Genomic DNA, 11,702 nt, shown 5'->3' with positions numbered 1-11,702 from the left:
CATGACTTAGACGATAGTTCAAGCTTAATAAATTTATTTTGGACCCGAGTGAATCGCATTCTCCATAGCTATACGGGTGACCAGAGCTATCTACAGTTGATTAGATGAAGTAAGAGTACTAGGCATTAGCAGACGTAATCGGAGTATTTCATTACCACAACTCAAGGTCGTCAGGTAAGTAACTCTAAGTGTCCCGAAGAGAATATTATAGAATCGAGTTTATTGGAAAGGCCCACCGGCCTGGGTAAGTATTTGTCAAGCATCATATATCACGAAGCCCGAACCGAGTAAATGGGATAAAAACGCCACGTTTCGGTCCTGAATAGAACCTCAAATTAAAGTCACGCAGAGGCTCATAACATCCCGCGCACGCGAATTCCAGGTTCGCCTTCCTGCAGATCATCTCTTCCCGTTATCCGGGAGAAAACGATATAGAAATGCTACTGCACCATTGCTGGGCCAGCCCTGCTCCCTCATATATCCCAATATAGAACACCTGGACTAGACAGCAGCACAACCCGCGTCTTCTGCAACATCTGTTCATTTCTGGCCAATAGCAGAGGCATTTCAATAATTCATAACTAGGTACTCGGAGGTAACTGTCCACTCGGTCAAATTATATTTCGACTGCTGTCCTCGGCAGTTGGTTGAAGACTGGGCAAAATGCACTTTACCCGGCGACCTTGCCACGACATCCTCAAAGGGGAATTCCGTACGACACCTCGTGAGATATATAAGGATTTGTTCCCATCCTTGATCCGTTCATGCCAGTCCCTTTTGATCTACAGTTCAGCCCAATCTTGTCCTGTGCAGATCAATTGCAGCTGCTTCTCCCTATCAACATGCAGTGGAAGACCCTTTTCCTAGCCGCTGCGGCGATCCCGCAGCAAGTCTCTGCCCAGTATGCCACGGCGGCCATGATGCGTTTCCAGTGTTCTAGGTAAGTTGTGTTTGATACCAGACCCTTGGACAGAAAGAGAAAGGCGCGAATTCTAACACGGGAGGCAGACTAGTTGTCGAGCGTGTAGACCCCCTCGTGTCTCCGGGCCTAATCCAATCGCCCCATATACATCAGGTTGTCGGCGGAAACTCGTTTAATGCGACTATGGCACCTGTTGAATACGACCTTCCCTCAGAATCGACCTGCACAACTTGCTCTTTCAGCGAAGATTTCTCCAACTACTGGACAGCCAACTTGTATTTCAAAGCCCGCAACGGGACTTACAAGAGGGTGAAGCAGATGGTTAACCTAGTACGTAGAAAGTATTTCCGCTCCCGATTTTGGATTTTGTCTCACACCCCAATAGGGTCTTCAAGGTGAGGAGGGAATGACCGTCTACTATATCCCGCCCTATGACGGCCACACCCAGGTTACCGCCTTCAAGCCGGTAAGTCCATCGAGAAAGTAAGTCGCCGAGACACCCTTTAACGAGTTCATAGGGTTTCCGAATGCTCGTCGGTGAGGCCATGCTACGCACAGCCCAAGGTCAGCAAAAGCAGCTCTGCCACCGCTGCTACACCAACGTCAACCAGACTCCCTTCGGCGGTGCACCCTGTGCAGACCCACAAATGGATACAGCTGCACTCCCAAACAAGCAATGCGACGGCGGTATCCGTGCTACCATTACCTTCCCAACGTGAGTCCCAAGATATCACGCCCTAACTCCAAGAACCTCAGCCGAATATGAGAGGAACTCTGAGCATCAACTAACCAACTTCCTCCAGTTGCTGGGATGGTAAAAACCTGGACAGCCCCGACCACAAGAGCCACGTCGCGTATCCGTCGAGCGGGAGCTTCGAGATGTCCAGCGCATGCCCGTCGACGCACCCGGTGCGCTTGCCGCAAGTCATGTACGAAGTAATGTGGGACACTCGAGAGTTCAACGACCCCTCAATCTGGCCTGAGGATGGTAGCCAGCCCTTCGTATACAGTATGGACGACCAAACCGGCTATGGCTGGCATGGTGACTACATGTTTGGTTGGAAGGGAGACGCCCTGCAACGCGCATTGGACGCTCGATGCTCCAACGACAAGTGCTCCCAGCTTCAGACCCAGACGCCGGCCGAGGCCGCGGCTTGCAAGAAGGAGCAGACCATCAAGGAGGATATAGACGGATGTGAGTGTCTCCATATAAGCTAACGACTTTGAATGATGCGTGATTGCTAACAGTATGTTCTTTCGTTTTAGGGCTGACTGAGCTGCCGAGCGTGACGATGTGAGATCTGTTTGAGGACGTTGTTTTGAGATATCCATTAGATTTTTTCTTAGCAGCTAGTAAATAGATATTTCTGCTAATAGATTAATTCATATTCCGGTAGATACTTCATGATTAATATGACTAGATGTTTGAAATGGAAAGCATGTTAGCCACAAATACTAATGCCTGCGAAAGTAATTCCCCATCTCTTGGGTGTAGATTATTAGGATATACTTTTACCATGGCAAATTTCAGTCGCGTCAGCATAAACCTCGTGATGACTCCAAATTCAAGACTAAGTCCTTAAGTATAACCAACCTAGGCGCCACTCGTTTTTTGAATCGTTAACATTGGAGTTTGCCCCTGAGAACAGCATATTATCCTTGTACTTGTGACTGGGCGATACTTGTAAGATCAACATTCATACACGTAGTAGGCGCTTAAAAATGATCGTGATCATTCCCGCATAATTGGTCCGAAGCTCTGGTCATCGTTGACGTCATCCTGATTACCAGACGCTTCCATCCCGGAGTCGAGGAGTCTTCCACAGACGACGCGCAGATTTCGTCCGACGCGAACCTCAACTAGGACATTTCTCTCGGCGGTTTTGAAGTCTGTTATGTTGAGGATCTGTAGCTTGGGGATTCTCAAGCGTTGGCGGAGTTTATCCACAGCTTGCATAAGCCAGCAAAGTGTAGGGTCATTCTTGTCTGGAAGAATAGCATAACCAGCACCGAGTTGCGAATTCACGGCCAGGACGCTATTCATCTCGATAACGGGGAGAACGGATTGGTTAATCATGTGTTTCGTCTCTATTATGAGAATATCCGGTTGTCGCTGCCAGTGAGATTGAGACCATTTTGGAGCCCAGAACATACCCTCTAAGCTACCGTTTCTTTCTAAAGGGAAGCTCCAGACGTCTTCTCTCTCTTGGAGGTTTATTAGGAGAGCTTGCACTCCCGTAGCGTTCTCCTTCGCCTTCTTCTTCCAAGTTTGGACATGATTCCCAATATCCTCAAGTTTAGCGAGACATTCCGGATATGCCCTAAGGAGTTCCTCATGAATAGATCTGACCGTCTTCTTCTCCATAGCACCAGCCTCTATGAAGCGTCGTTGATCTTCGGTCAACTTTCGGTGCTGTACATGCTCGCTGGGGTTGTTAGACGGGGGATGGTTATGCTGTGGAACGGTCACGGCGAAATAGACTCCATCCTGACGTTTATTCATGACACAAGAAAATGGACAGTTGGTCTTCTTAGTGGTAGTCTTCTTAATTCCGATTGTTGCTTTAGATTGGAAACTCCCTGATTTATCGCAACGGATTAGATATCTGATATATTCGCCAGTACGTTTCGATTTGGCCTTCGCGTGTAAAACTACGGCATAGCCCTCTGCTGCTGCGTGAGCTTGCACCGCTCTCTCGCAGTCCTCTATTGTAGGGAATATGCCTTCCGCTGGAGGGGCTAGAGGCATCGTTCAAGAGGCAAATTGAAGCTGTCATGAGCTCAACCAGGTAATGATTCTTCCTGTGAACAACAAGAAGAAATGAGAGAAGAGGGGTTCAGAGTGAATGGCAAGGGCAGCTGTAATAATGTGCTAAGACCTAATTTTAGTTCCCTACCAGCCAGCTACCGTACATCCATGATAGTACGTTGGAGGCTACTAAGGCGGGGGCGGGGTTAGTCCTACCCCACCAAGCCAGAGTCGCTTGTATTATGTAATCCACTCACATCGGGGTTCCCCACATTTGACCCCTTTTCTTCTTTCCTCTTATTAAATAGAATTCATTGTTGATGCTGTTCTGTGACGAACAAACACTATTTGTTATGACACCGTTACGTTTATGCGCGGCCAATATCATGAGCTATCTCTCCGATAGTAACACTAATTTGTTGTGGGGTGTCGGAGCTGTGGTCCGCAGCATCGAAAGCATTGGCAGCTCTCCTGAGACTATTCCACTGCGTAAACGGTGGACGGTTCAAAGGTTGTACGGAACCTCGAATGACAGCAATGAATTTTGATTCTGGTACTTTAATCGCCCCCTTTCCGTAAAACCCACTTTCAACATACATCTCGCCTGATCCATCAATGAATATCAGAGCATTCAGAAAATTGATTGGCGGAGTCGTAGTTGTAATTGACACAGCAGCGTCCATCGCGATCAAATTGCAACAATTCATCGTGTGACTCCCCCATAAACATAGCTAAATGAGTGTCATCCGGTTCCGGAGGTAGCCAATATACTCCATGAAGGAATACAATCCACGCCCCAGTCCAATCAGGAGCAATTCGACCACAATTGATATGATCAGTAGTGACTGGCTCACTGGCTGGGAAGGTGTTGGCTTGGAAATTTTTGGAGCGCGGGAGGTAAGCGACACGATTGTCCAGGAACAGTACCCATTTTGTGTTCGATTCATTTAGCTGAATAGGCGGATTCGCCTCAAGTGTCAAGTCGTCCGGGCCAGGCGAGCAAAGATCTAAAAGCGTTCGAAAGGGGAATTCAAATGGGCCCCCAGGGTGCAACCATATAGGCCCGAATCGATTCGTTTGAGAGTGACTGCCCGTATATTGGGATGGCGGTTCGTCGCCTAAGTTATAAATCCCAAATCCGACAGTAAAGACTTTGAATGCATGTAAGGATCCTCTGCCGCCGGGCCATCGGGAGGATCCATACTCCCGGTATTATTCCAGAATTTATGGACCTTTGGAATTTTCGGTTTTGGGTTTTGCTTTACTGCCCAAGGAATTCCTATTATTTTATACGTTTATACATTTTTCAAAGGATAGGAGTAATACTGTGTGCATCAACTAGGAATATTATGACTACATCTTTCTGGGTGTGCGTTATTCAGTTGCTAGGACAAAACAACTCAGGTGCCACCCCCCTTTAATGAAAAAAAAGCAAATTAGAAAAGCAAATGTATCATCCACTACCTTGAATAACCACCTAACCTGAGTAAATCATTGCACCATATCTAAAAGTCTTGAGTCTGAGGTTCTCCATCAGCTCCTCTACGCAGAGAGGACAGTGGTAGCTGAGCCTTCTTAACCCACTCTGCGTCCATCTCCATGTGTCGTTTCAATAGCTTAGCAGCCCGTTTGCCAACTTCGAAAATGGTCCGTCGGTTGACTGTGAATTCGGTCTGGAATAGATGCTCATCAGGTGCATCGCACACAGTCCACCCATCATTTTCCGTCGCGTTTTCGGTGCCACTGCTATTCCCGCCAAAAACATAGTTCCTCTGAACACAAGGCTTCGATACTTCTGTATACCCCTCAGTCATTGCTACGGACTCAAGCGCATGATGATCGACGAGATCCGCGCTCCGCAGCTGGTTTTCGGCAATAAGTTCCTGGATATAGCTAGAGATATCATATGATATAGCTTCACGGCGGGCAGACGGCATGGGAACCCCATTTATATTCGCGCTCTTTTCCACCAAGTCCGGAAGAGTTATCCACTCTTTGAGCATGTTCTGAATTACCTTATCCCAGTGCTTGGTAAGAAACGCCGCGTTACGCATCTGTTCGGCCTTGACGTGTGGCGGCGGAGGTGCGAAACGGGCATTTTCAAAGCCAGGCGTCATGGATACATCGAATGGTTTCGGTATAAATACGCGGAAAGGGACTCCAGGTAAGGGGTCCTTGTTAGTGATGTGCATGGGACTCGAACCCATGCTGTTATAATAGTCTGAGAAAGCAACTGAATCGTTCTTATGTGATTCCTCGTAGAGTAATTCTATCTGCGAGAGAACATGTTGTGCTTGAGTCTCTATGAGTCGTGTAGCGACCTTGAGAGGCAATGCTGATAAGCTCCATATATCCCAGAACCCGATATTGAAAACCCACAGCGTCTCTCGAGGTGGGCTTCGAGGAAGAGGACTGGCAAGGAAAGCCTCAACTTGATGAAGAAGATCTTTATGGGATGGAACTGGATAGTTCTGGGCTAGCCAGGAGTAATCAAGCCGTGCAGTGGTGTCATCATCTCCCGCTGATGTACGAGCTAGAGCAGCCTCGAATAATGAATTCGATACGAAAGCACCTTCGTCACTGTCTGTGAGTGGCACATATGAAAGATAAGGGTTACAATTCAACTGAGTGACCAAAAGTTAGCAGTTGTCAATAATGTAGGCTCTCTTTTAATCATGAGTCTTACCTGTAGGCAAAGGATATCCGTCCAAGCCGAGGTAGGTCCATCAACTCTCCACGATACCCGATTTGGCGTGGCAACATCCCCACCCCCAAACACTACAATCCTTAGTCCACGGCCGCCTACATCCCCTCTTGCAGCCCCAGCAGTCTCGAATGTGACCCTGCGGTAACCAGGATTTGTAGTGACACTAGCAAAGTGCGAGGACCATAGGTATGACCCGAATAGTAATATAGTAGTGCCAACCGCGATCTGCGGAAGAAGCCTCAAAATTCCGCGAAGAGCTTTCGTCGTGCCAAAAGCTACGAGAGCCTTTAGTGTCAGCAGCTCGAATAGGCGACGTGTACCATGAGGTTTCTCTAGCACGTATTCCATAGTTACTATCTCCGGATCGGGAGTTTTCGAAAGGAGCGCAGGTACCTAGAATCTATTCTAGTTCATCGGTTAGGAATCCGAAATTAGCAGGATAATGAAGCTAATTGCCGTTGTGTAAATGCTGCCGGATTGAAATTAGTAGTTGCACGAATTGTAAAACAATAAAGTACGCCTAGCACTAACAAACACAGCAGGTAGGCAGTTAGGATATTTACCGACGACAGAATACTCAAACTGGGAGGTACGTCTTACAATTTAACTTCCGCATGCCCAACGGCGGTAGTAAAACGATATTTAGGACTGAGCGTCGCAGAACCAAGCCTATTGTGACTGTGCTCGAAACAAGCATGGGCGTTTCGAACATAGCGCGAGCTAACCTAGAAGTCTTGGGAAACGCTGGAATCGTATCTTCAGCACACAGGTTTGAAGGGAACGAGAGGGCGTCACAGACCTTGGAGTAATACGCTGCATAGTAGGTATGTAGTGTTATTTAGAGTATTCTAGTAGGAAGTTCCTTGGTCTAAGTCTAATGCAAAGTATCTTGGTATCTATCTTGGCGGTTTATAAGAGTAGAGATGGATGGATGGACGGCAAATTCCTAGGTAGATTCTAAATCCTTCCCAGGACGCCTTTTGGGGTGAAAGATTTCGCAGCTAAAACAATAATTCCACCAAATAAAACCGTCATACCACACCATATGGATACCATGGGGGACCCACCCACAGGCCACACCCCCCCGGGCCACCCCGTTTCTTATTAAAATATTTTAACTTTACTTATACCATTCTTAACAAATATTAAAGCTCTTTTAATAATTTTTTCGTGTATTTATAATTTCGAAAATAATTTATTTAATATTGTTTTTTTTAATTTTATTAATAAAGTTTTAATGGAATTATTAAATAATAAAATAACGGTTAAAATAAAGGTTTTCGGGGCTTTTAAACCTTACGAACCCCCCGATTTATAATTTAATGTTATATTATTAAAATTAATTTAATTAATTAAATATTAATATAATTAATTATATTAAAAAAAATGTTTTTAACGTTATATTTAAAATTATTAAAAATAATTTATTTATTTATATAATTATTTTAAAATATAATATTTTTTATATAACGTTATTTATATAAATAATAAAGCGGTTTTTTTTTATAAAAGTTTATATTTTTTTTAAATTAATTTTTAAGTAAAAAATTAAAATAATTAATTAAATTATAATATAAAAATATATAAAATTTATTTTCTCGTATTTTATAATACGAATTATAATTTAATATTATATATAAATTAATAATTAAAAATTTTTTATTAAGAAAAATTAAATTAAAAAGTTTATATATTAATATAAAAAAGTTTAAATTAAAGTTAATTATAAAGTTAAAATTAAACGTTTTAACGGGTTTATTTTTAAAGTTATATATTAATATTTTAATATAAAAAAAAAAAATTTAATTTTATTTTTTTTAAGTTTATTTTTAATTTTAATAAAAGTAAAATTATAATAAACCACGGTAAATTTTTAATTTAAACTTAATTAATTAATTAATTTAATATAAATATTATAAAATTTAATAATTTAATTATAAAATTTTTTAAAATTATTAAAGTTTTTTTAAAAAATTTATAAAATTATTTATAAATTTTTTTTATTAAATATATTAATATTATTAAAAAAATATTTAAACTTAAAATTATTTTTAAAAATAAAAATTTATAAATAAATTAATTTAAAAAAAAGTTTATAAAATATATTAATTAATATTTTATTACATTAAAAAAAAATTAAATAAATAATAAAATTATAATAAAATAACTTATTAATTATTTTATATTATAATTTAATAAAATTTATTTTAATTTTATAAATAAAGTTTTATTAATATTTAATAAATATAAAAATTATATAATAATAAATTTAATTTTTTTTTTATAAGTTTAATTTTATTTTATATTTTTCCGATTTTTTTTTAATTTTTAATAAATTAATGTAATTAATTTTTTTATATATTAAAATAAATTTATAATTATATATTATTTTAATAATATTTTATTTTATTATTTTTTTATATATACGTTTTATAAATTATAACTTTTTAATAACGGTTTTTTTAATATTATAAAAATATTTTATTAAAAACATTTATTTAATTTAAATAATTTTATTAATATAATTTTTATTAATAAGTTTAATTTTATTAAATATTATAATAAAATTAAAAAAAAAAATTAATTTTTAAAAATATTTAAGTTAAATTTAAAATAATAAAAAATTAATTAATTAATAAATTTAAGGCTTTTGTTACGGATCAGCCTTATCACCTGTAATGTCGCGAGGCTGTTCGACTTGCGATTCTTGTCTTTTGGTGGTTGTTGGCTCAATTGGCAGGTGATAGCTTCCACCCGCAGGCTCTTTGTCCCTGTCGTGACATAATCGCAAGTCAAAGGGCCCTAGGCACAGGGTTCGAACCAAGGTGGTGCCACCCACTTTGGTTCAAGACGACTTGATCTTAGAACTCCATACCTTCTAGTGTCTATAATATCCACGAAGCTGTAGCAGGGGAAACGGGTGGATGCCGTCCCAGGGAAACAGGTCGATGCTGTCCCATCGAGCCTGCTATAGCGGATTGAGAGGCTCCCAGCCGTGGATGGCTTCGGGGACGAAGCCTCTTAGAAGGGAGGGGTAGTGTTACGGATCAGCCTTATCACCTGTAATGTCGCGAGGCTGTTCGACTTGCGATTCTTGTCTTTTGGTGGTTGTTGGCTCAATTGGCAGGTGATAGCTTCCACCCGCAGGCTCTTTGTCCCTGTCGTGACAGCTTTAATATATTTTAAGATTTAAAAAAATAAAAAAAACTTAATATTTATATTTTTTAAAAATAAAAAGTTAATTAATTTAAAATATTATTTATAATTTTTTATTATAATTAATAAAATAAAGTTTTTAAAAATAATTAAGTTTTTTATTATTTAAATAATTTTTAAATTAATAACGTAAGTTTTTATAAACGTTAAATTAAAATTAACGTTATAAAAATTAAAAATTAAATTTTTAAAGTTTTAATTTAAAGAAGTAAAATTTAAAAAAAAAAAAAAAATCTTTAATCCGAACGTTAAATTTTTAATAATTTATAAAATACTTAACGAAAAATTTAAAACGTTTAAAAAAACTTTTATAATAAATTAAATAATTTTAAATTAAAATTCGGATAAAAATAATAAAAATAATAAAAAAAAATCCGAAATAAATAATATAAAAATAAATAAAACTTTTATAATATTAATTCGTATACGTTTAAAAAAAATAATTAAACCATTAATTAAATTTATAAATTAAGCTTTTAAAACGTTATTTACTAATATTAATTTTATAATTATTAAACTTTAATTAACTTAAATACAAGCACTTGAAAAGTGTGTATTTTAATGAGAAACGGGGTGGCCCGGGGGGGTATGGCCCATGGGTGGGTCCCCCATGGTACTTGGGAATAGCCTCCGTATTTGCTTACAAGCACCCCGCTCACCGGAGGGCCTATCAAAGCCGCGAAAGAGCTTAGGCCCATTCCCATTCCCATGTAGGTACCAAGGTCTCGGGGGTCCTTAGGGCATTCTGTGAAGGCTGCAGAGCCCCCTGAGATGACAGTCCCGGACGTAAATCCGATAGCAATAGAATATACTACCAACGCTGCAGTGGTTTCTGCCTTATCCCAGCATAATATGACAATTCCGGTACCGAAAGCACCAAATGCGAGTATGTTTAGCCGTCCAAACTTATCCGCCAAAACACCTGGGATGACGCGTCCGAAAGTAGAGGATGCGTTTATAATAGCAAGAAGGTAAGATGCGAGCGTCGGCTCTATGCCTCTCGAGACCGCGTACGTCGGGATGTAAAACAGCGGGGTGAAAGCACCAAGAAGCATGAAGAATAATGCCAGTGTCAATAGAAGAAATCTCGGCTCCTTGAAGGCCCTCCAAAGGAAGAAGGTCGTTGTTCGTGGTGGTAGGCGAGAAGTGATGGCGATGCACGCGAAACCTAGAAGGGGTATGGTGATAAAACCAATTATTCGAACTGACCAGCCAAACCCAATTGATGAGCCATTTAGCATCTTTGACAGTGCGATGGGGATGACGATGCCACCAACGGATGATCCTGCAACAGCAACGCCTAGCGCAGCCGCTCGCTTCTTACTGAAGAATTGCGACACTGCTGCCATAGCCGGAAATTGTAGAAAGCCCATGACACTTCCCAGAAGGACTCCCTGGGCTAGCATGAACTGCCAGTACTCTTTGCAGAGGCTGGTCATCATTATGGCAAAGACATAAAGGACTGCGGCGGGACGGATTACCTGTTCCCAAGTTAGCGGACTGGCCAGTACTAAAGATATTAAATAGATACTACGCACCCATGCTCCGAAACGATCAAACAATGGCCCACCGATGTTGCCCATTAGAAACTGGAGAAACACCGCCAGGGAACCGATCCAAGCCACCTTATCCGGTGATTGTTCCTTGAGTTGGTGTGTCAAGTAGTATTCTTCGAAGACCCCAAAAGCATTAGAGAAACCAAGAGCCGAGAAAAAGACGCAGCAAGCCCCGATAGTAACAAGCCACGCTCGAAGACCTCCGTCAGGGGCTTCTTCGAAGTCAAGCATGTTGGTAGGCGCGGTCTCCTGCCCGGGCTCAAAGCTAGAGACAGAGCCTTTCTCTTGAACTTCAGTTTCCGAAGAGGACATTTTTAACACGTTCTCGTTCGATTTATCCTTGATCGATAATGGGGGTTTGATGTCTAACTGCGAGACTCTGTTCGGTTGAATTTTGCTGTGAAGGGAAACACATCATGACTATGACTATCAACACGGAAATATATATAGAATAATAAGATTACTGAAACTATCTAGGCCTTCTGACTAGTTTTCCTAGTTTCGTGTAATGGCGAGATCGTGGGTAAGAATGATGGTGAACGAAAAGTTCAG

The 11,702-nt window shown here is 40.6% G+C and overlaps 3 protein-coding genes across 3 annotated transcripts; 1 reads left to right on the top strand and 2 right to left on the bottom strand.

Moving 5' to 3' along the window:
* Nucleotides 1-842: 842 nt before the first annotated feature.
* Nucleotides 843-2,220, top strand: F4807DRAFT_451304 (uncharacterized protein; the record flags this gene model as incomplete). Its single annotated transcript, XM_048000224.1, has 6 exons — nucleotides 843-940; nucleotides 1,009-1,252; nucleotides 1,308-1,388; nucleotides 1,441-1,637; nucleotides 1,726-2,117; nucleotides 2,189-2,220. 6 exons carry the CDS (start codon nucleotides 843-845, stop codon nucleotides 2,218-2,220), a joined length of 1,044 nt encoding a protein of 347 aa, XP_047855291.1.
* A 2,742-nt stretch (nucleotides 2,221-4,962) lies between these two features.
* F4807DRAFT_422578 (uncharacterized protein) lies at nucleotides 4,963-7,362 on the bottom strand. The gene is made up of 4 exons (XM_047997696.1): nucleotides 7,178-7,362; nucleotides 6,979-7,122; nucleotides 6,358-6,904; nucleotides 4,963-6,295 (listed from the first exon to the last, which is right to left on the bottom strand). Exons 3-4 carry the CDS (start codon nucleotides 6,724-6,726, stop codon nucleotides 5,177-5,179), a joined length of 1,488 nt encoding a protein of 495 aa, XP_047855290.1. The 5' UTR covers nucleotides 6,727-6,904; nucleotides 6,979-7,122; nucleotides 7,178-7,362; the 3' UTR covers nucleotides 4,963-5,176.
* A 2,715-nt stretch (nucleotides 7,363-10,077) lies between these two features.
* F4807DRAFT_422577 (MFS general substrate transporter) lies at nucleotides 10,078-11,671 on the bottom strand. Its single transcript, XM_047997695.1, has 2 exons — nucleotides 11,133-11,671; nucleotides 10,078-11,075 (listed from the first exon to the last, which is right to left on the bottom strand). Exons 1-2 carry the CDS (start codon nucleotides 11,460-11,462, stop codon nucleotides 10,107-10,109), a joined length of 1,299 nt encoding a protein of 432 aa, XP_047855289.1. The 5' UTR covers nucleotides 11,463-11,671; the 3' UTR covers nucleotides 10,078-10,106.
* Between the last annotated feature and the right edge of the window lie 31 nt (nucleotides 11,672-11,702).

The sequence above is a fragment of the Annulohypoxylon truncatum genome (assembly GCF_022578515.1).
Source record: "Annulohypoxylon truncatum strain CBS 140777 unplaced genomic scaffold F4807scaffold_12, whole genome shotgun sequence".
NCBI lineage: Eukaryota > Fungi > Ascomycota > Sordariomycetes > Xylariales > Hypoxylaceae > Annulohypoxylon > Annulohypoxylon truncatum.
Note: the sequence above shows the minus strand (reverse complement) of the source record. Positions and strands in the feature narration are given on the sequence as shown.

Excerpts from the sequence above, each read along its gene's own strand:
- F4807DRAFT_422577 (XM_047997695.1), bottom strand. The coding sequence starts at position 11,462 with ATGTCCTCTTCGGAAACTGAAGTTCAAGAGAAAGGCTCTGTCTCTAGC. Across the intron at positions 11,076-11,132 it reads TTGATCGTTTCGGAGCATGG|GTAATCCGTCCCGCCGCAGT; the intron begins GTGCGTAGTATC and ends ACTTGGGAACAG.
- F4807DRAFT_422578 (XM_047997696.1), bottom strand. The coding sequence starts at position 6,726 with ATGGAATACGTGCTAGAGAAACCTCATGGTACACGTCGCCTATTCGAG. Across the intron at positions 6,296-6,357 it reads CGGATATCCTTTGCCTACAG|TTGAATTGTAACCCTTATCT; the intron begins GTAAGACTCATG and ends TTGGTCACTCAG.